We start from the raw sequence: 24686 nt of genomic DNA, 5'->3' as shown, positions 1-24686 counted from the left end.
CATTAGGATGACAGATGTAATCTACTCCTCCATTAGGATGACAGATGTAATCTACTCCTCCATTAGGATGACAGATGTAATCTACTCCTCCATTAGGATGACAGATGTAATCTACTCCTCCATTAGGATGACAGATGTAATCTACTCCTCCATTAGGATGACAGATGTAATCTACTCCTCCATTAGGATGACAGATGTAATCTACTCCTCCATTAGGATGACAGATGTAATCTACTCCTCCATTAGGATGACAGATGTAATCTACTCCTCCATTAGGATGACAGATGTAATCTACTCCTCCATTAGGATGACAGATGTAATCTACTCCTCCATTAGGATGACAGATGTAATCTACTCCTCCATTAGGATGACAGATGTAATCTACTCCTCCATTAGGATGACAGATGTAATCTACTCCTCCATTAGGATGACAGATGTAATCTACTCCTCCATTAGGATGACAGATGTAATCTACTCCTCCATTAGGATGACAGATGTAATCTACTCCTCCATTAGGATGACAGATGTAATCTACTCCTCCATTAGGATGACAGATGTAATCTACTCCTCCATTAGGATGACAGATGTAATCTACTCCTCCATTAGGATGACAGATGTAATCTACTCCTCCATTAGGATGACAGATGTAATCTACTCCTCCATTAGGATGACAGATGTAATCTACTCCTCCATTAGGATGACAGATGTAATCTACTCCTCCATTAGGATGACAGATGTAATCTACTCCTCCATTAGGATGACAGATGTAATCTACTCCTCCATTAGGATGACAGATGTAATCTACTCCTCCATTAGGATGACAGATGTAATCTACTCCTCCATTAGGATGACAGATGTAATCTACTCCTCCATTAGGATGACAGATGTAATCTACTCCTCCATTAGGATGACAGATGTAATCTACTCCTCCATTAGGATGACAGATGTAATCTACTCCTCCATTAGGATGACAGATGTAATCTACTCCTCCATTAGGATGACAGATGTAATCTACTCCTCCATTAGGATGACAGATGTAATCTACTCCTCCATTAGGATGACAGATGTAATCTACTCCTCCATTAGGATGACAGATGTAATCTACTCCTCCATTAGGATGACAGATGTAATCTACTCCTCCATTAGGATGACAGATGTAATCTACTCCTCCATTAGGATGACAGATGTAATCTACTCCTCCATTAGGATGACAGATGTAATCTACTCCTCCATTAGGATGACAGATGTAATCTACTCCTCCATTAGGATGACAGATGTAATCTACTCCTCCATTAGGATGACAGATGTAATCTACTCCTCCATTAGGATGACAGATGTAATCTACTCCTCCATTAGGATGACAGATGTAATCTACTCCTCCATTAGGATGACAGATGTAATCTACTCCTCCATTAGGATGACAGATGTAATCTACTCCTCCATTAGGATGACAGATGTAATCTACTCCTCCATTAGGATGACAGATGTAATCTACTCCTCCATTAGGATGACAGATGTAATCTACTCCTCCATTAGGATGACAGATGTAATCTACTCCTCCATTAGGATGACAGATGTAATCTACTCCTCCATTAGGATGACAGATGTAATCTACTCCTCCATTAGGATGATAGATGACAGATGTAATCTACTCCTCCATTAGGATGATAGATGACAGATGCAATCTACTCCTCCATTAGGATGATAGATGACAGATGCAATCTACTCCTCCATTAGGATGATAGATGACAGATGCAATCTACTCCTCCATTAGGAGGATAGATGACAGATGCAATCTACTCCTCCATTAGGAGGATAGATGCAATCTACTCCTCCATTAGGAGGATAGATGCAATCTACTCCTCCATTAGGAGGATAGATGCAATCTACTCCTCCATTAGGAGGATAGATGCAATCTACTCCTCCATTAGGAGGATAGATGCACTGCTTGCTGTTTGGGGTTTTAGACTGGGTTTCTGTACAGCACTTTGAGATATCAGCTGATGTAAGAAGGGCTTTATAGATACATTTGGTTGATTGATTGTGACTGATAGTGGACTGATAGTGGACATCTCAGCATTTTGTTAGCCCAGTTGTTTTAAGCTATTATGGTGGTCAGTTGATAATAAACAGAACATGTATTTACACTTATGTTATTTATTAATCTACAATTGATTGTTTTCCAGACCCAAGGCGGAAGTACCAGGTGAAACTGTTGGCATTAAGCCTTGTAGGAGATGGTTACCAGGCCGACCAGACTCTCAGCACCCCAGGATGTGTGTGTAAGTACACAAAGAAATCGGATCAATTCTTACTATTGATCTGTTTCAGCTTCTGTTCATCCTGGATATCTACATTGGCCTCAAACACATCTCCCACCACCATTAAAAAAAAAATACTTCTAGACAGCTGAAGTTTAGATTACTCGTTGGTTATTACTGCATTGTCGGAACTAGAAGCACAAGCATTTCGCTACACTCGCATTAACATCTGCTAACCATGTGTATGTGACCAATAAAATTAGATTTGAAGCAAGCACACACATTTTCTTCAGGAAATGTACCCTTTCTAGTTGTGACTTAAAAAATGTGTGCGTCTGTGTGTGCGTCTTGTAGCAATCCGAGATCACCCGGTGGCCCAGCCTCCAGCCCCGGACCATGTGAGTGCGGTGGTTAACAGCTCGTCGGCGGTGTACCTGCGTTGGAGCCGTCCTGCCTTCGCCTCTAGGACGGTTGTTAGCTACACAGCTCGCTGTACGCCTGTGGGCCTGATAAACGCATCAGCCATACGCTACATACAGACGTGAGTTCATGCAACAGAACTGCTCCAGTTCAAGATGTTTATACCTGTATACTGTGGTCTGTTGAGATAGAAGAATAATATTTTACAACTACTTTAATAGTAAGATTATTACTTTACTACTATGCTATTATCCATTGTCATTTTTCAGATCATTGGATATTTATATTACATGTGGTAATTTAGTTCTACGCTTAGTTTCTAATCGACTGTGAATCAAGATTTGTTTTTGACACAGTTGTTGGTTTGAACCTGTCATGATTGTCCTCGTCAGTACCAATCAGAATGTGGTGATGCAGGGTCTGGAACCCAACACACGCTATGAGTTAGTGGTGCGTCTCCATGCCGACCAGCTGTCCAGTCCCTGGAGTTCTGTTGTCCACCAGAGGACCCTTCCTGCAGGTGAACAAAAACCATCTTCTGATCTTTCTCTGACTATCATCTCCCCAGGGGTAACCAGGGTAACCAGGGTAACCAGAGTAACCAGAGTAACAAGGGCCCTCTATCTATAGATCATGAAGAAGTCTTTCAATGTTTTTTTAATTAGACATCAACAGTAGCTTCCTTCCCAGTCTATCCCAAGCTGGGCTACAACCAAGGACCCCTCTGCACACAACAACACTCACCTATCAAAGCCGGTCGTACTAGATGACGGACCAAGATACTCAAAATGGCCTTTTTCTGTTCATCAGCGCCCAGTCGTCCACCTGAAGGTGTGAGGGTGTCTCTGATTGAGGACGGCACGGCCCTCGTTTCCTGGAGGGAACCAGAGGAGAACAACCTGGCAGTGACGCACTACACCATCCTGTACGCCTCACAGAGGGCCTGGCTGGCCGGACACTGGCAAACACTGCAGAGGGAGGGTGAGTATGGACACAGAGGGCCTGGCTGGCCGGACACTGGCAAACACTGGAGAGGGAGGGTGAGTATGGACACTGGCAAATACTGCAGAGGGAGGGTGAGTATGGACACTGGCAAATACTGCAGAGGGAGGGTGAGTATGGACACTGGCAAATACTGCAGAGGGAGTGTGAGTATGGACACTGGCAAATACTGGAGAGGGAGTGTGAGTATGGACAGCTAGATTTTGACCTCTCATCTCTTAAACCCTTTTTGACATAGCTGAGCTGGGTTGCCCTGGTTACACATCCACCGTGGTTACTGTAACCGTGCTGGAAAAGACAATGTAAAAAGAACAGACTAAATCAACACGGAATGTTTCCTCATCCTATTCAGCCCTCTCTAACACCAGTTCTGTCTTTCCCCTACAGGAAGTAACACCAGTCCTGTCTTTCCCCTTACAGGAAGTAACACCAGTCCTGTCTTTCCCCCTACAGGAAGTAACACCAGTCCTGTCTTTCCCCTACAGGAAGTAACACCAGTCCTGTCTTTCCCCTACAGGAAGTAACACCAGTCCTGTCTTTCCCCTACAGGAAGTAACACCAGTCCTGTCTTTCCCCTACAGGAGGTAACACCACACAGGAAGTAACACCAGTCCTGTCCTGTCAGTCCTTCCCCTACAGGAAGTAACACCAGTCCTGTCTTTCCCCTACAGGAAGTAACACCAGTCCTGTCTTTCCCCCTACAGGAAGTAACACCAGTCCTGTCTTTCCCCCTACAGGAAGTAACACCAGTCCTGTCTTTCCCCTACAGGAGTAACACCAGTCCTGTCTTTCCCCTACAGGTAACACCAGTCCTGTCTTTCCCCTACAACACCAGTCCTGTCTTTTACAGGAGGTAACACCCCCTACAGGAAGTAACACCAGTCCTGTCTTTTTCCCCTACAGGAAGTAACACCAGTCCTGTCTTTCCCCTACAGGAAGTAACACCAGTCCTGTCTTTCCCCCTACAGGAAGTAACACCAGTCCTGTCTTTCCCCTACAGGAAGTAACACCAGTCTTTCCCCCCTAACACCAGTCTTTCCCCCTACAGGAAGTAACACCAGTCCTGTCTTTCCCCTACAGGAAGTAACACCAGTCCTGTCTTTCCCCCTACAGGAAGTAACACCAGTCCTGTCTTTCCCCCTACAGGAAGTAACACCAGTCCTGTCTTTCCCCCTACAGGAAGTAACACCAGTCCTGTCTTTCCCCCTACAGGAAGTAACACCAGTCCTGTCTTTCCCCCTACAGGAAGTAACACCAGTCCTGTCTTTCCCCCTACAGGAAGTAACACCAGTCCTGTCTTTCCCCTACAGGAAGTAACACCAGTCCTGTCTTTCCCCTACAGGAAGTAACACCATGGTCCTGCTGGAGCGTCTGGAGCCTGGTAACATCTACCTGGTGAAGATATCTGCCTCTAACCTGATGGGAGACGGGCCCTTCTCTACCACTGTGGAGCTGGCCCTAGGGCCCGGGCCTAGACACAGAGGGAAGAGCCCCAGGCATTCAGACAGCGGATCCTCCTCAGACACTTCAGGTTACTATGGTTACATGAGCAGCGGGTAGCCTAGCAGTTAAGAGCGTTGGACCAGTAAACGAAAGGTTGCAGGTACGAATCCCCCAGCCGGCAAGGTGGATCAAGGCAGTTAACCCCCAACAACAACTGCTCCCCGGGCGCTGATGACATCGATTAAGGAAGCTGCCCCGCACCTCTGTGTTTCAGAGGGGTTGGGTTAAGTCCTGAAGACACATTTCGGTTGAAAAATCATTCAATTGAACAACTGACTTACCATCCCCCTTTCCCTTGGAGTGTTGTTGGACTGGGGAGATATTTAAATGTTGATAATACTGCTGTTGGAGACGTAATAACTGAACCAGTACAATATATAGCAACAAACAAATGATAATTTTGTCTTGTCTCAATGCTAATAGGCTAGTCCTAGATCTGTTAGTGGTGTATAGCTAACAGCTGTATAGTTCCAGTAGCCTTATAGTACTTGCCCAAAGTGAGATGATTTGTCCTGTGTAAATAGTACTTGCCCAAAGTGAGATGATTTGTCCTGTGTAAATAGTACTTGCCCAAAGTGAGATGATTTGTCCTGTGTAAATAGTACTTGCCCAAGTGAGATGATTTGTCCTGTGTAAATAGTACTTGCCCAAAGTGAGATGATTTGTCCTGTGTAAATAGTACTTGCCCAAAGTGAGATGATTTGTCCTGTGTAACAGTATGCCTGTTGCTGGTCTCCTCCAGTGTTCTCTGATGGCCAGTACCACATGGACCAGAAGTCCATGACAGGCCTCATGGTGGGGGTCTGCATCACTCTGGCTTGTATCGCCATCTGTGCCCTCATCCTCATCAACAAAGGCAGATCCAGGTACAAATCTATACTATTCTTCTTCTTTTATGGTAATCATCTTCTTCTTTTATGGTAATCATCTTCTTCTTTTATGGTAATCATCTTCTTCTTTTATGGTAATCATCTTCTTCTTTTATGGTAATCATCTTCTTCTTTTATGGTAATCATCTTCTTCTTTTATGGTAATCATCTTCTTCTTTTATGGTAATCATCTTCTTCTTTTATGGTAATCATCTTCTTCTTTTATGGTAATCATCTTCTTCTTTTATGGTAATCATCTTCTTCTTTTATGGTAATCATCTTCTTCTTTTATGGTAATCATCTTCTTCTTTTATGGTAATTCTTCTCTTTTATGGTAATCATCTTCTTCTTCTTTTATTGTTATCATCTTCTTCTTTTTTCTTTTATGGTAATCATCTTCTTCTTTTATGGTAATCATCTTCTTTTATGGTAATCATCTTCTTTTATGGTAATCATCTTCCTCTTTTATTGTAATCTTCTTCTTCTTTTATAGTAATCTTCTTCTTCTTTTATTGTAATCTTCTTTTATTGTAATCTTCTTCTTTTATAGTAATCTTCTTCTTCTTTTATTGTAATCTTATTTTATTGTAATCTTATTTTATTGTAATCATCTTCTCATATTCCATTTACTCCGTCAGCCATTTTTGAAGGACCTCTCTTCAAATAGATTATTTCATATTGTCCACTAACTTCCACGCTTTACTCCAATAGGAAATCGTCCATCTGTAAAATCATGGACGTAGTGAACGGTGAGAGACCCCATGGTCCACATGCTGGTTTGGCCCTGGCCAATGACCACCAGGCTGACAACATAGAGGCCCTGATGCCTGTGATGGCACAACACTTCATTGATGCCAAGGTGAGACATGGCTCCACAGACACAGGCCACGAGTGGTATGAGAATGTATTTAAGACATCACTATGACAACCTTTATGATGCCATGATAAGGTTTTATGCTGGTTGTCAATGTCTTTTTAGCAACCAGCAACGGACCTCTCTATCTGTTTGTAATATCTCTGTTTCAGGGTGGTTCTAACCTGGTGATTAGTAGAACAGGTCCAGTCAATGGCAGCAACCGCGGTAAGAGATGTCAATTCTTCAAGAGGGAGAGACGTAATACAAATACAAGCCAGGTAAAATCTTCAGACGGGAACTTGATGCTATTAGAGAGTCTATCCTCAACATCAATACTGAACCAAAATATATTTTTTAAATGCAACATGCAACTGTTTCAACAATTTTACTGAGTTATAGTTCATATAAGGAAATCAGTCAATTGAAATAAATTCATTAGGCCCTAATCTATGGATTTCACATGACTGGGCAGGACTGGGCATGGGTGGGCATAGCCAATCAGAATTAGTTTTGCCTCACAAAGGGGCTTTATTACAGACAGAAATACCCTGTCAAGGGTGGCTGGTCTCAGACGATCCCGCAGGATGTGGAGGTCCTGGGCTGGCGTGCTTACACTTGGTCTGCGGCTGCCAAATTCTCTAAAATTACATTGGAGGCAGTTTATGGTAGAGAAATTAATATTCAATTCTCTGGCAACAGCTCTGGTGGACATTCCTGCAGTCAGCATGCCAATTGCACGCTCCCTCAAAACTTTAGACATCTGTGGCATTGTGTTGTGACAAAACTGTTAAGAGTGGCCTTTTATTGTCCCCAGCACAAGGTGCACCTGTGTAATGATCATGCTGTTTATTCAGCTTCTTGATATGCCACATCTGTCAGGTGGATGGATTATCTTGGTAAAGGAGAAATGCTCAGTAACAGGGATGTAAACAAATTTGTGCACAACATTTGAGAGAAATAAGCTTGTGTATGGAACATTTCTGGGATCTTTTATTTCAGCTCGTGAAACATAGAACCAACACTTTACATGTTGTGTTTATATTTTAGTTCGGTATAGTTTAGAGTGGAGTATTGTTATACAATGACAAACAAACAAATATCAAAAAATCTCCTCCTCTCTATCTCTAGGCTGAGAACAGAGTGTGTCTGTACGAGGCAGGGAAGACCATGCTGTGTTACGAGGAAAAGGTAGACGCTCTGCCCCTCCAGCCTTCCAGCCTGCAGATCCTGTTTGGACCACTAGGGGGCTTACAGCGCTCCGTGGGTAGCAGTCGGGGAAGCAGCTCTGGGACCACTGAGACCAGCGAAGGAAGCCACGAGACAGGAGACTCCGGTCACGAGAGTGAGAATGAGTAACCCGTCCACAGTTACGTTCGGGCCGTAATTCCAGGCGTCCTTCGGATTCAGAGTTGGATGACAGCTCAACTCCAGAGGATGAAGAGTGTTTTAGAAGCGGAGGAAGAAGGAAATCCTGGTTTTAAAGTGGAATCTGAGGTGACGACACCAAGCCCAACCCTTACCATCATCACCATCGCCTCCATCGGCCTGATCATGACACTGTCCAACGGTCATCACGTCCCTGTTCCCTCTCGGCTGAGGAATTATCCTGTCCAGGCCACCGTCCAGTCAGCAGGCTCCTGACGATAGACTACTCAGCCTGAATGTGACTTATCTACAGCTGAAGCTGCCCACTTCCCCCCCCCTTCTTGGCCTCCTGAAAACAGGTCCTTGGGCATGGAACATACGAGGAGCTATGAAGAGGGATCAGGAAGTTGAAGATTGAGGAGGAAACAGGTATTTTCTTCAGGTCTAAATGAATGTTGTCGTTTTCCTGTTTCATTTTGAGCTCGTTTTCAGTCTGTCTGGTTTTCGTCTGTGTGTCTGTTCGGTCTTTAGGGCTGTTTAAAAAAAAAACAGATCAAGCCTTGTCCTGGATTGGTGATAGGTATGTTATGGTATCCTGAAACGCATGTTGAGTGAATATTCTCCATTCAAAGTGGCTTCTTTGTACAGGACCCGGCTTAATCTGTGTCCAGGGGGAAATGAGTCCTTAATGTTTGTTCTAAACCAAAGCTCACACCAAAAATGAATGTTCAAAACAATGTAAAAAAAAATGTTTTATTGCTTTTGTGATACATTTTCTAATATGTTAATATAGATGTATTTCTTCCTCTGAAGTAGAGGGTGTAGTTGGTGACCCCTCATTGCTGATTGTCTACCTCAGTGACTCTGATTTGTATATAGTGCTACCTCATCTTAACAGTATATTGTGCAATATTTCCCCATAACTCAGGGAATGAAGTTGAAAACATTTAAAAGCCATTTCTTCTTACCCTCATTAATATCCTGCAGGAATTATTTGGGCTTAATTTGTTTTGAAGATTTGTGAAAATTCCTTTTTAACTATTAGTTGTTTTTTTACAAGTTTTGAATGATGAGTCTTTTCAGTATAGTTCTACTATTTAAGTGCATTCGATATCATCCTTCTCTATTTGAGTAAGATAAAGTAACCAAAAATAAACATTTAACTGGCATTTCCAGTGCACCCGACCTTAAAAGCTTTAAAATGGCCTCATAACGTGGAAAAGGGCTTTGCAGATGGTCGTAGATGTAGAGATCCAAAGAATGTTGTTCGCCTGTAAGTAAACAAAACCTCAAACGCAACAACAACAACCAACAACAACAACAAATTCTACATGCAATAGGCATACAGACTATGCCAAAATCATGGGTTCCATGTACAACCGTTTCCACAGAGTTCTACCTGGAACTCAAAAGGGTTCTACCTGGAACTCAAAAGGGTTCTACCTGGAACTCAAAAGGGCTAACCTATAAGGACAGCCAAAGAACCCTTGTGGAACCCTTTCTCCTAAGAGTGCATGTCTATTCCTCTGAGTTGAATGCATTTCTTATTGTACATTTCACGACAAGTTTTATACCTGGTTTAAAAGCTTTAACTCTTTGTCTTTCAGACGATTGTTCTCCGTTTGCATTCTATCTAAATCACTGATACTAAACGCAGCAGTGACACAGATGTCCCACTGAGCAAAAACTGATTCAATCAATGTTGTTTCCACGTCATTTCGACGTGATAACATTGAATCAATGTGAAAAACGGATTGGATTTGGGGAAAAAGTCATCACTGTAAAGAGAATTTTAATATTTTTTCAGCTTTTAACCGAAGTTCAATGACATGGCAAAAAAAAAATGTTTGTTGATTTCATGTTAGTTGACAACTCAACCAGAAGTAATTCAAAACTAGACGTTGAACTGACGTCTGTGCCCAGTGGGGTGCTATCAGATGCCTTCTATCTAGATCATTGATGCTAAAATGATCGGTGACAGATGTGCTATTAGATGCCAAAGAGTCCTTCAGATAGATCAGATGGGAGTCCTTCAGATAGATCAGATGGGAGTCCTTCAGATAGATCAGATGGGAGTCCTTCAGATAGATCAGATGGGAGTCCTTCAGATAGATCAGATGGGAGTCCTTCAGATAGATCAGATGGGAGTCCTTCAGATAGATCAGATGGGAGTCCTTCAGATAGATCAGATGGGAGTCCTTCAGATAGATCAGATGGGAGTCCTTCAGATAGATCAGATGGGAGTCCTTCAGATAGATCAGATGGGAGTCCTTCAGATAGATCAGATGGGAGTCCTTCAGATAGATCAGATGGGAGTCCTTCAGATAGATCAGATGGGAGTCCTTCAGATAGATCAGATGGGAGTCCTTCAGATAGATCAGATGGGAGTCCTTCAGATAGATCAGATGGGAGTCCTTCAGATAGATCAGATGGGAGTCCTTCAGATAGATCAGATAGATCCGATGGGAGTCCTTCAGATAGATCCGATGGGAGTCCTTCAGATAGATCCGATGGGAGTCCTTCAGATAGATCCGATGGGAGTCCTTCAGATAGATCAGATGGGAGTCCTTCAGATAGATCAGATGGGAGTCCTTCAGATAGATCAGATGGGAGTCCTTCAGATAGATCCGATGGGAGTCCTTCAGATAGATCCGATGGGAGTCCTTCAGATAGATCCGATGGGAGGACTTCAGATGGATCCGATGGGAGGACTTCAGATGGATCCGATGGGAGGACTTCAGATGGATCCGATGGGAGGACTTCAGATAGATCCGATGGGAGGACTTCAGATAGATCCGATGGGAGGACTTCAGATAGATCCGATGGGAGGACTTCAGATAGATCCGATGGGAGGACTTCAGATAGATCCGATGGGAGGACTTCAGATAGATCCGATGGGAGGACTTCAGATAGATCCGATGGGAGTCCTTCAGATAGATCCGATGGGAGGACTTCAGATTGATCCGATGGGAGGACTTCAGATTGATCCTTGGAATGATGTCATTTGAAGCCAGGGTTGGGATCTGTTCCATTTCAAATGTCAATTATGGGAGTAAACTGACATTCCAATTCCAATGCCTTTTCAATGAGCAAAGTTGGCATTTAGAATTTTTGTTAACTTCCAGAATTTATTGAATTGGAATGGAATTGAGTCCAACCCTGATAGTATTTGCTACTCACACAGGACCAAAGAATCCAGTCAGTGTATTAACAGTGATAGTAGGTGGATGATGTTTTTTTTTCGGGGGATTTTTCATCCATCAACCAGATTCTAACCTGGCAACTACGATATTCGGTATTCTAACCTGGCTATTACTATATTCTATATTTCAGTGTGACAATACGACAAGGATTGTGACTATCAAATCGATAATGACTGTGTGAAGAGCAACATAATCAAGTTTTATATCTTTGAAAGGCAATTCATCTTAACCAAAGAATAATTTAAAGTCATCATTGTTTATTCATTAGTTCTTTGGTTAATTTTTTTTTTAGAGCAGCTTGAGAGGTCAAAAAATTGTTCCGTTTAGTTGTCGATATGATTGTTGTTCAAGAGATTTCACCTTAAAGAGCTTAAAAGTTAACTTTGGGACTTTTAAAACATTTGTTATTGTTTTTTTCTTTTAGGATAATTTTATTGAGTGTTAAACGCAAATTTTTCATAGATGGATATAAGAAAAGATTGGGCTATTTTCCCTCTGTCTGTGTTCTCAAAGCCTGTGCCAGTGGCAGGTTAGTCAGTGAGCCATTTGCCATTGCAGGACACCAATTGAACATTTTGAATGTGTTGCTTCTTTTTTGTTATTTGGCTCATTTTTTGTTATAATTTCCTGCTTTAGTAATGCATATTTACCATATCATTTTGTATTTTTTTTCTCTCAATTGTTAAAACAAAGGTGTTTCTGTGTTACAATGCACAAGCCAAACTGTTTGGTCCTCTCAAGATTGTCTCTTCATTTGAATAAAACTGTTCCTGAAAAACTATTCCAGTCTGGTGCAGTGGTGCTGTTGTGTTTTGTAATTCTCAGTTGATGTGGATGAGATATAATGAGGACATTGATTCACCTCAATGTAAAAAAAAACACAAACAGTATAGAGCATTGATTGATATGTGGATGTAAGGCTCCGTCCCAAATAGATGTAGTGCACTACTTTTGACCAGGGCCAATTGGGAATAGGGTGCACTACTTTTTACCAGGGCCAATGGGGAATAGGGTGCACTACTGTTGACCAAAGCCCATAGTTGCCCTATTTTTTTGTGGAAAAATTATTTGCAGTGTAAACAAATTTTAAATTCAAATTTCAGCAGATATAAATAGGTAATCGGTGAATTGTTAAATAAATCTTCTTCGAGATTGGTGTCCTGTCCATGGAATGGGTGAGCTAATGTAGGTTAATGCGATTAGCATGAGGTTGTACGCTACAAGAACATTTCCCAGGACATAGACATATCTGATATTGGCAGAAAGTTTAAATTCTTGTTAATCTAACTGCACTGTCCAATTTACAGTAGCTATTACAGTGAAATAATACCATGCTATTGTTTGAGGAGAGTGCACAATTTTGAACATGAAAAGTTGTTAATTAACAAATTAGGCACATTTGATACAACATTTTGAACAAAAAATGCAATGGTTCACTGTATCAGTCTAAAACTTTGCACATACACTGTTCCCATCTAGTGTCCAAAATCTAAATTGCACCTGTGCTGGAATAATACATTATGGCCTTTCTCTTGCATTTCAAAGAGGATGGTACAAAAAAATACAAAATAACGTTTCTTTTTTTGTTTTTGTTTTACCAGATCTATTGTGTTATATTCTCCTACATTCCTTTCACATTTCCACAAACTTCAAAGTGTTTCTTTTCAAATGGTGCCAAGAATATGCATATCCTTGCTTCAGGGCCTGAGCTACAGGCAGTTAGATTTGGGTATGTCATTTTAGGAAACATTTTCAAAAAGGGGAAGATCCTTAAATTAAAGCTAGAATCCTTAGTTGCTACATCCATTTTTGGACTTGTAAATTAATAATATATGCCCATTTATTATTGAAGAATTTAATTTATAAATGACTCATGGCCTTAGTTTAACTGTCAAAAGTGGCATTATGTTAAAAATGTATATACAGTACCAGTCAATAGTTTGGACACCTACTCATTCAAGGGTTTTTCTTTTATTTGTACTATTTTCAAAAAAATTGAATAATAGTGAAGACATCAAAACTATGAAATAACACATATGGAATCATGTAGTAACCAAAAAAGTGTTATACAAATCTAAATAGATTTGAGATTCTTCAAACTAGCCACCCTCTGCCTTGATGACAGCTTTGCACTCTGGCATTCTCTCAACCAGCTTCATGAGGAAGCCTTTTCCAACAGTCTTGAAGGAGTTCCCACATATGCTGAGCACTTTTTGACTGCTTTTCAAATAGCCCTTACACAGTCTGGAGGTGTGTTTTGGGTCATTGTCCTGTTGATAAACAAATGATAGTCCCACTAAACGCAAACCAGATGGCGTTTCGCTGCATAATGCTGAGGTAGCCATGCTGGTTGAGTGTACCTTGAATTCTAAATAAAATCACTGACCGTGTCACCAGCAAAGCCCCCCCACACCTTCACACCACCACCTCCATGCTTCACGATGGGAAACACATTCCGAGATCATCCATTCGATCTACTCTGCGTCTCACAAAAACATGGCGGTTTGAGCCAAAAATCTCCAATTTGGACTCATCAGACCAAAGGACAGATTTCCAAGGGTCTAATGTCCATTGCTTGTGTTTCTTGGCTCAAGCAAGTATCTTCTTATTATTGGTGTCCTTCAGTAGTAGTTTCTTTGCAGCAATTTGACCATGAAGGCCTGATTCACGCAGTCTCCTCTGAACAGTTGATGTTGAGATGTCTGTTACTTGAACTCTGTGAGGTGCAATCTGAGGGTCAGGTAAGTACTGATTTCTGAGGCTGGTAACTCTAATGAACAATGTCCTCTGCAGCAGAGGTAACTCTGGGTCTTCCTTCCCTGTGGCAGTCCTCATGAGAGCCAGTTTCATCAGGTCGCAGTTGCAAATGAGAACTTGTTCTCAACTAGCCTACCTGGTTAAATAAAGGTGAAAAAAAATAGTGCTTGATGGTTTTTGCGACAGCACTTGAAGACACTTTCAAAGTTCTTTACATTTTCCGCATTGAATGTAATGGTGGACTGTCGTTTCTCTTTGCTTATTTGAGCTGTTCTTGCCATAATATGGACTTGGTCTTTTACCAAATAGGCCTATCTTCTTTATACCACCCATACCTTGTCACAACACATCTGATTGGCTCAAACACATTAAGAAGAAAGTACATTCCACAAATGAACTTTTAACAAGGCACACCTGTTAATTGAAATGCATTCCAGGTGACTACCTCATGAAGCTGGTTGAGAGAATGCTAAGAGTGTGCAATGCAACCGGTGGATACTTTAAAGAATCTCAAATATACAATATATTTTCATTTGTTTAACACTTTTTTGGTTACTACATGATTCCGTATGTGTTATTTCATAGTTTTGACATCTTCACTATTATTCTACAATGTAGAAAACAGTGAAAATAAAGGAAACACCTTGAATGAGTCCAAACTTTTGAAACTACATATATATTTCAAATACATTTAACATAAATACTGCCCATATAATTATGTGTTGCTCACTATAAACATACGTTTTGGGGATTACTTTGAAGAAGAAAGGGTTCAGTGGTTATATATTCCAACGGCCCCGGAGCTTCCCCCACCGTGTCGTGTTTTACGACGTTCAATCGACGTACAATCTGCTGCAACACAGAGGGGAAAAAAAGTGAGGGAGCGACTTTAGAGAGTGGTGCGACCCAGTTCAAACATACGGCCATTGTTGTATGGGCCAGCCATATATGTATGTGTGCTGTATCTGCACTGCAGTTTAGTTGGTGTGAAAGTTTAACCTCGCGTCAGTTTTGTAGAAAACCTGATATTTACATACTTTTTTTTTGTTTTGTTGCCATGTCCGAGGAGATTGAAGGAAGAAGGCCCTCCAGCGATGAGGCAACCCACAAGGAACAGCAGGTCAGATTGGAATTATTATGATGCTAGCAAGCTAGGCTAATGCTAATGCTACATTGCTAGCCATGCTAATGGTCAACTATGGATGTCTAAGCAGCATTTTAATTAGCTAGCAACTTGGTTAGTGTATTTCAAATGTGTCATCGCCGTGCACAATCATTATTTTAGTTATCAAGATGAGTTATAGCGCGTTAAAGTTAACTACCAACACAAGTATTTCTCAATTTACCGCTAGTTAGCTCTGTATGTTAGCTAACCAGCTAGCTAACTATATTGTCCATATTGTTTTGTCTACGTGCGTTCATGCTGGCCGCTAAGTTACTTTTTTTTTGTTGCCACACTGCTGCTACGCAGAAGGCTAACGTTGTGTGCTGATTGCTAGCAAACTAACCCCAACCATTAGATAATCAAACCAAAGGACATCCGTTTCTCTGAGAATCATAGCTAGTAGTTAAACTAACCATGACTTGTCAACCACGAGATTGATAAATACTATATTGCTGCCTGACCTAACGTTACATCATAACATGTCTCCCCATCTCTCCATGCGTGTTTATACTGTGTATTGTGTGTTCTTCCGCCAACACAGGAGATTGATGATAATGTCATCACTCCAGAGAAGGCAGAGGAGGTGAAACTGAAGGCCAGGTACCCTCACCTTGGAGCCAAACCTGGGGGCTCTGACCTGCTCCGGAAACGCCTTCAGAAAGGGGTATGTTTTTTTCCCCCTTCTTCAGAGCATTCATTGTTTAATAGTCACATGTACAGGGTTGCACGTGTGATTGCAGGGTACATTGGGCTCCCGAGAGTGGAGCAGTGGTCGATGGATTTTTATCTCAGTGCTAGAGGTTTCACTACCGGCACCCTGGTTCGAATCCAGGCTGTCTCACAACCGACCGTGATTGGGAGTGCCATAGGGCGGCGCACAATTGGCCCAGCCTTGTCCGGGTTTGACTGGGGTTGGCCCTCATTGTAAATAATAATTTGTTCTAAACTGACTTGCCTAGTTAAACAAAAATACTCGTAGGCTCTGAGCTCCAACATGCAGCATTAAATTAAAATAACTAAAATTGTATTTTAAAAAACACTAAACAATAGAAATAGCATTCACTGTCTGCATCATAACAACTATAGCAGTGATGAATACATGTCCATTGGGGTGCAGGCAGAGTAAAGACTGTTGAGGGGGGGGGGTGACCATAGACGGAGCAGCAGGCAGATTAAAGACTGTTGAGGGGAGGGGTGGTGACCATAGACGGAGCAGCAGGCAGAGTAAAGACTGTTGAGGGGAGGGGTGGTGACCATAGACGGAGCAGCAGGCAGATTAAAGACTGTTGAGGGGAGGGGTGGTGACCATAGACGGCGCAGCAGGCAGATTAAAGACTGTTGAGGGGAGGGTGGTGACCATAGACGGAGCAGCAGGCAGAGTAAAGACTGTTGAGGGGGGGGGTGGTGACCATAGACGGAGCAGCAGGCAGAGTAAAGACTGTTGAGGGGAGGGGGGTGACCATAGACGGAGCAGCAGGCAGATTAAAGACTGTTGAGGGGAGGGGTGGTGACCATAGACGGAGCAGCAGGCAGATTAAAGACTGTTGAGGGGAGGGGTGGTGACCATAGACGGAGCAGCAGGCAGATTAAAGACTGTTGAGGGGAGGGGTGGTGACCATAGACGGAGCAGCAGGCAGATTAAAGACTGTTGAGGGGAGGGGTGGTGACCATAGACGGAGCAGCAGGCAGAGTAAAGACTGTTGAGGGGAGGGGTGGTGACCATAGACGGAGCAGCAGGCAGATTAAAGACTGTTGAGGGGAGGGGGTGACCATAGACGGAGCAGCAGGCAGAGTAAAGACTGTTGAGGGGGGGTGGTGACCATAGACGGAGCAGCAGGCAGATTAAAGACTGTTGAGGGGAGGGGGTGACCATAGACGGAGCAGCAGGCAGAGTAAAGACTGTTGAGGAGAGGGGCGGGGGGTGGTGACCATAGACGGAGCAGCAGGCAGAGTAAAGACTGTTGAGGGGAGGGGTGGTGACCATAGACGGAGCAGCAGGCAGAGTAAAGACTGTTGAGGGGAGGGGGTGACCATAGACGGAGCAGCAGGCAGAGTAAAGACTGTTGAGGGGAGGGGGTGACCATAGACGGAGCAGCAGGCAGAGTAAAGACTGTTGAGGGGAGGGGGTGACCATAGACGGAGCAGCAGGCAGAGGAAAGACTGTTGAGGGGAGGGGGTGACCATAGACGGAGCAGCAGGCAGAGTAAAGACTGTTGAGGGGAGGGGGTGACCATAGACGGAGCAGCAGGCAGAGTAAAGACTGTTGAGGGGAGGGGGTGACCATAGACGGAGCAGCAGGCAGAGGAAAGACTGTTGAGGGGAGGGGGTGACCATAGACGGAGCAGCAGGCAGAGTAAAGACTGTTGAGGGGAGGGGGTGACCATAGACGGAGCAGCAGGCAGAGTAAAGACTGTTGAGGGAGGGGGTGACCATAGACGGAGCAGCAGGCAGAGTAAAGACTGTTGAGGGGAGGGGGTGACCATAGACGGAGCAGCAGGCAGAGTAAAGACTGTTGAGGGGAGGGGGTGACCATAGACGGAGCAGCAGGCAGAGGAAAGACTGTTGAGGGGAGGGGGTGACCATAGACGGAGCAGCAGGCAGAGTAAAGACTGTTGAGGGGAGGGGGGTGACCATAGACGGAGCAGCAGGCAGAGTAAATACTGTTGAGGGGAGGGGTGGTGACCATAGACGGAGCAGCAGGCAGAGTAAAGACTGTTGAGGGGAGGGGGTGACCATAGACGGAGCAGCAGGCAGAGTAAAGACTGTTGAGGGGAGGGGGGGTGACCATAGACGGAGCAGCAGGCAGAGTAAAGACTGTTGAGGGGGAGATGATCATAGAAGGATAGAAGCGGGGAGAACAGGGCGTGGTTGGGGTCCCTGATGATCTTCTTGGCATTCCTGTAACACCTGGTGATGTAGGTGTCCTGTGGGGCAGGCAGTGTGCACCCAATGGTGCTTTCGGCTGCACGTATCACCCTCTGAAGCGCCCTGCGTTCCGCGACGGAGGAGTTGCTGTATCAGGCTGTGATTCAGCCTGACAGTAGGCTCTTGGAATGGTGCTCCTATAGAACACCGAGGGCCCTCGGGGACAGGCTGAATATCTTCCGCATCCTGAGGTTGAAGAGTCGCTGTTGTGCCATCTGCACCACGGTGTCTGTGTATTTAGACTAGGTGACACCTCTGTCTGTGCCCCTTTTGCAAAGCCCTTAATCCTAATTGCTCCTGTCCATCATTTCGCTAACGTTGAGGGAGAAGTTGTTTACCTGTCACCACGCGGTCAGAGTGCCTACCTCCTTCCTGTAGGATGTCTCGTCGTCGTTGGTAATCAGGCCTACTTCTGTCGTGTCATCAGCTAACTTGATGATGGAATTGGAACCGTGGGAGGCCACGCAGTCGTGAGTATACAGGAGGGAACTGAGGACGCACCCTTGTGGGGCCTCCGTGTTGAGATTCTGTGTCGAGGAGATAGCGTTGCCTGCCTTCACCACCTGGGGGGTGGCCTGTCAGGAAGTCCAGAACCCAGTTGCATAGGGAGGAATTCAGACCCTGGGCCGTGAGCTTTGTAATGAGTTTATAGGACACTATGGTATTGAAGGCTGAGCTGTAGTCAATGAACAGCATCCTCACACGTGCATTCCTTTTGTCCATGTGGGTGACTGCAGCGTGCAGTGCAATGACGATTGCGTCGTCCGTGGATCTGTCAGGGCGGTAGGCAAATTGGAGAGGGTCGGGGAGTGAGGAGGTGATATGGAGCGGGTCGGGGAGGGAGGAGGTGATATGGAGCGGGTGGGAGCGGGTCGGGGGAGGGAGGAGGTGATATGGGAGCGGGTCGAGGGAGTGGGGAGGTGAGGAGCGGGTCGGGGGGTGAGGAGGTGATATGGAGCGGGTCGGGGAGTGAGGAGGTGATATGGAGCGGGTCGGGGTGAGGAGGTGATATGGAGTGAGGAGGTGATATGGAGCGGGTCGGGGAGTGAGGAGGTGATATGGAGCGGGTCGGGGAGTGAGGAGGTGATATGGAGCGGGTCGGGGAGTGAGGAGGTGATATGGAGCGGGTCGGGGAGTGAGGAGGTGATATGGAGCGGGTCGGGGAGTGAGGAGGTGATATGGAGCGGGTCGGGGAGTGAGGAGGTGATATGGAGGGTCGGGAGTGAGGAGGTGATATGGAGAGGGTCGGGGGAGTGAGGAGTGATATGGAGCGGGTCGGGGAGTGAGGAGGGATATGGAGGGTCGGGGAGTGAGGAGGTGATATGGAGCGGGTCGGGGAGTGAGGAGGTGATATGGAGCGGGTCGGGAGTGAGGAGGTGGTCGGGGGAGTGAGGAGGTGATATGGAGAGGGTCGGGAGTGAGGAGGTGATATGGAGAGGGTCGGGGGAGTGAGGAGGTGGGAGAGGGTCGGGGAGTGGAGGTGATATGGAGCGGGTCGGGAGTGAGGAGGTGATATGGAGAGGGTCGGGGAGTGAGGAGGTGATATGGAGAGGGTCGGGGAGTGAGGAGGTGATATGGAGAGGGTCGGGGAGTGAGGAGGTGATATGGAGAGGGTCGGGGGGAGGAGGAGGTGATATGGAGAGGTCGGGGATATGATATGGAGAGGTTCGGGGAGTGAGGAGGTGATATGGAGAGGGTCTGAGGAGGTGATATGGAGCGGGGGGAGTGAGGAGGTGATATGGAGAGGGTCGGGGAGTGAGGAGGTGATATGGAGAGGGTCGGGGAGTGAGGAGGTGATATGGAGAGGGTCTGGGAGTGAGGAGGTGATATGGAGAGGGTCTGGGAGTGAGGAGGTGATATGGAGAGGGTCTGGGAGTGTCGGGGAGGGAGGAGGTGATATGGTCTTTGACTAGCCTCTCGAAGCACTTCATGATAATGGAAGTGAGTTCTACTGGTCGGTAATCATTCAGGTCAGTTTTCTTCCTTGGGCACGAATCGTGAGGAGGTGCGTCCTATAAGGTTTTAAGCTACTCTGGTAAGGTGGAGTTGGTGACCGCGATGTGACTGGCTTCCTTAAGAGCCCCTGCTACATACTGCCTTGTGTCCGACCCACTGAATTGCTCATCCACTTTGTCCCTATACTTGTGTTTCGCCATCTTGATTGATCTGCGTAGGTCATATTCGTACTGTTTAACCAAACAATTGTCCCCGGTAACCTTGCCCTGTTTATAAGCAGCATCGGTCTCTTTCAGTTTTCCTACAAGGCTGCGATCTATCCACGTTTGTTGATTTGTGAACGTTTTGAAGACTCTTATCGGTATCACGTCATTTATGCTTTTAAAAATGTTTTATTTTTTATTCATCCGGTGACAGCCTGCGTATATCTCCAGAGGCGACCCGGAACATATTCCAGTCCATGTGATCAAAGCAGTCTTTTGAGTGTGAATTCTGATTGGTCAGACCAACGATGTACAGACCTGACCACTGGAACCTCCCTCTTGTTTTTATTTGACCTTTTATTTAAGTGATAGATGTGCAGATGATGATGTGCAAGTAGAGATACTGGGGTGGAAAAGAGAGAGGATAAATAATAATATGGGGATGAGGTAGTTGGGTGGGCTATTTACAGATTGGCTGTGTACAGGTACATTGATCGGTAAGCTGCTCTGACAGCTGATGCTTAAAGTTAGAGAGGGAGATATAAGACTCCAGCTTCAGCAAAAAAATATATATATATTTTTTCTCCAATTTGTTCCAGTCATTAGCAGCAGAGAACTGGGAGGAAAGGCGGCCAAAGGATGTTGTGCCCTACAAACACAACACTTTGGTAGCTGTAGATGCGCTGAACATGTAAACTATATTATTTTCACTTTACATTCACCTACTTGCGCAGCAATGCATTTTTGTTATGGAATAATTATCCTGCTTTGATAGGCATCTGTTGTCCTTTTCTGGGAAAGAGAGTCAAACACAGACTTCTCTGAACCCAAAACAACACTTTTTAAAGGCTATACTATGTGATAAATCATCATAAAATTACTTTTTTTAAAACACACAATTCAGAGAGCCTTTTGTATTGTCACTGGGGGCAACGTAGTTCAATCTACTGTAGTCATGGCTACCAGACTGCGCTCACCTTACTGCTGTCCCCCCACCCACTCAGCAACGATGGTAGTTTTTTTTTTTCACCTTTATTTAACCAGGTAGGCTAGTTGAGAACAGGTTCTCATTTGCAACTGCGACCTGGCCAAGATAAAGCATAGCAGTGTGAACAGACAACACAGAGTTACACATGGAGTAAACAATTAACAAGTCCATAACACAGTAGAGAAAAAAAGGGACAGTCTATATACAATGTGTGCAAAAGGCATGAGGAGGTAGGCGAATAATTACAATTTTGCAGATTAACACTGGAGTGATAAATGATCAGATGATCATGTACAGGTAGAGATATTGGTGTGCAAAAGAGCTGAAAAGTAAATAAATTAAAAAAAGTATAAAAACAGTATGGGAATGAGGTAGGTGAAAATGGGTGGGCTATTTACCAATAGACTATGTACACCTGCAGCGATCGATTAGCTGCTCAGATAGCTGATGTTTGAAGTTGGTGAGGGAGATAAGTCTCCAACTTCAGCGATTTTTGCAGTTCGTTCCAGTCACAGGCAGCAGAGTACTGGAACGAAAGGCGGTATGTACTTCATGACGTTTTTGGGTTCTCTGTGTGCCTCTCCATGTTCTCAGTTGTCGGTATGTACTTCATGTCCCACTTCTCGTCAATATGATGGATCGTTGCAGTGATGTATGACAGCGTGTTCATAGATGTCCAACAATCTGTTGTATTGTGTGAGAGCTCGCACTTTGTCCACTGTACAATTTCTCCATCTGGGCCTTCGCATTTTTAATGCATGGCATCTTGTAGTCGCTCTACATACAGTTCATTCAACAAGTATTAAGAACCCCTAAACCTTTACCACATTTTGTAGCGTTACAGCCTTATTCTAAAATTTATGAGAACTTTATTTATTTAATCCATCTACACACTATCCCATAATGACAAAGCAAAAACGGCTAAAAAATAATAATTGGCAAATGTATATAAAAATAAACATACCTTATTTACAGTATTAGTATTCAGACCCTTTGCTATGAGACTCTAAATTGAGCTCAGGTGCATCCTGTTTCCATTGATCATACTTGAAATGTTTCTACAACTTGATTGAAGTCCACCTGTGGTAAATTCAATTGATTGGACATGACACCTGTCTATATAAGGTCCCACAGTTGACCGTGCATGACAAAGCAAAAATCAAGCCATGAGGTCAAAGGAATTTATCCGTAGAGCTCCGAGACAGGAGCTGAGGAAGGGTACCAAAACATTTCTGCAGCATTGAAGGTCCCGAGAGCACAGTGGCATCATTCATTCTTAAATAGAAGAAGTTTGGAACCACCAAGACTCTTCCTAGATCTGGCCGCCCGGCCAAACAGAGCAATCGGGGGAGAAGGGCCTTGGTCAGGGAGGTGACCAAGAACCCGATGGTGACTCTGACAGAGCGCCAGAGTTCCTCTATGGCAATGGGAGAACCTTCCAGAAGGACAACCATCTCTGCAGCACTCCACCAATCAGGCCTTTATGTTAGTGGCCAGACAGAAGCCACTCCTCAGTAAAAAGCACATGAAAGCCTGTTTGGAGTTTGCCAAAAGGCACCTAATGGACACCGACCATGATAAACAAGATTCTCTGGTCTGATGAAACCAAGATTAAACTCTTTGGCCTGAATGGCAAGTGTCACGTCTGGAGGAAACCTAGCACCTTCCCTATGGTGAAGCCTGGTGGTGGTAGCAGAATGCTGAGGGGATGTTTTTCAGCCGCATGGACTGGGAGACTAGTCAGGATCGAGGGAAAGCTGACTAACCCAGTCGAACAAGTCGGGGAAGACCTGAAAACAGCTGTACAGCGACGCTTCCCATCCAACCTGACAGAGCTTGAGAGGATCTGCAGAGAAGAATGGGAGAAACTCCCCCAAAATACCCAAGAAGACTCGAGGCTGTAATCGCTGCCAAAAGGTGCTTCAACAAAGTACAGGGGGGGGCAATATATTTTAGAATAAGGCTGTAACAAAATGTGGAATAAGTCGAAGGGTCTGATTTACTTTGCGACGGCACTGTCTGCCATCAGGGCATTGAAGCCAACATCCTCTTCCATTTGACAATGGCTGCATATCAACTGTAGTCAGCGCTGTGATGTTTCTCACTCCGTCCCCTATCACACTGCTGGCAGCAACGGGCTGGGCCTCCCTTTCAGCATTGCACCTGTACTGCCACTGTCACCCACTTCCTCCTCGCAAAGGTTTTCCATTTCACCACCACCTCGTTTAATTTTTCAAGGTATTTCCATACAGGACTTCACTGCTGTTGCTTCCCTGTCTCACTGTCGTTGTCCCCCCCCCCCACCCCAACTGTTATCGACGTAGACTCGCAGAGCTCTTTGCATCCGTTGCTTCCCTGTCTCACTCAGCCACCCCCCCCCATTTCAGTTTTTTTAAAGGTTCACATCCTTAAACCTGTACCATAACTAATCTGTGTTTTTGTTTTGTGTCTCTACAGCAAAAGTTCTTTGACTCTGGGGACTACAACATGGCCAAGGCTAAGGTGAAGAACAAGCAGCAGCTCCCTGCAGTGACGCCGGCTGAGAAGGCAGAGATAACCGGGGACCACATCCCCACACCCCAGGACATCCCCCAGAGGAAGCCCTCTATTGTGGCTAGCAAACTGGCTGGCTGAGTGGGTTGATGGAACTAGGAACCATGGAACTAGGAACCATGGAACTAGGAACCATGGAACTAGGAACCATGGAACTAGGAACCATGGAACTGTTTTGTTCTGTTACCATTCCATCGCTCGCTCTTGTTCTCTCTCTGAGCCGGTCTCAATTAGTTCCCTATGTCTACCGCTTGGCACTAACCCTTCAATGCATGCATATTTTGCTGGCCCTTCCTCCATATTACTCACATTTGTTCAAACATTGAAGAGGTAGGGGGGGGGGCAAGGGGAAGAGGGGGGGGGGCCAAGGGGGAAGAGGGGTAGGGAGACATGGGTAGAGAACCAAGAGGAAGGGATAGGGAGCCACAGGGCAGAGGGGCAGGGAGCTATGGGGTAGAGAGCCATGGGGTAGAGAACCAAGGGGAAGGGGTAGGGAGTCAAGGATAGGGGTGTGGCCATTGGTAAGGGTTAGGGAGCCAATTACTTCTACTAGGCCTCGGTCTTCTGGCCCCTTTCTTTCATTCCTGCAGCTGCTACATACAGTGCATTCAGGAAGTACTCAGACCCCTTCCCCTTTCCCACATTTTGTTACGTTACAGC

General features: G+C 44.8%; 1 protein-coding gene and 1 pseudogene across 1 annotated transcript; both read left to right on the top strand.

Annotated features, from left to right (window-relative positions):
* The window catches only part of LOC124037488, a 44375-nt pseudogene extending 33651 nt beyond the window's left edge, over positions 1-10724 (top strand).
* A 4360-nt stretch (positions 10725-15084) lies between these two features.
* Positions 15085-24373, top strand: LOC124036990 (cAMP-regulated phosphoprotein 19-like). The gene is made up of 3 exons (XM_046351602.1): positions 15085-15356; positions 15943-16065; positions 23931-24373. The coding sequence occupies exons 1-3, from the start codon at positions 15189-15191 to the stop codon at positions 24105-24107; spliced, it is 468 nt and encodes a 155-aa protein (XP_046207558.1). The 5' UTR covers positions 15085-15188; the 3' UTR covers positions 24108-24373.
* The last annotated feature ends 313 nt before the right edge of the window (positions 24374-24686 follow it).

The sequence above is a fragment of the Oncorhynchus gorbuscha genome, linkage group LG06 (assembly GCF_021184085.1).
Source record: "Oncorhynchus gorbuscha isolate QuinsamMale2020 ecotype Even-year linkage group LG06, OgorEven_v1.0, whole genome shotgun sequence".
Taxonomy (NCBI): domain Eukaryota; kingdom Metazoa; phylum Chordata; class Actinopteri; order Salmoniformes; family Salmonidae; genus Oncorhynchus; species Oncorhynchus gorbuscha.
Note: the sequence above shows the minus strand (reverse complement) of the source record. Positions and strands in the feature narration are given on the sequence as shown.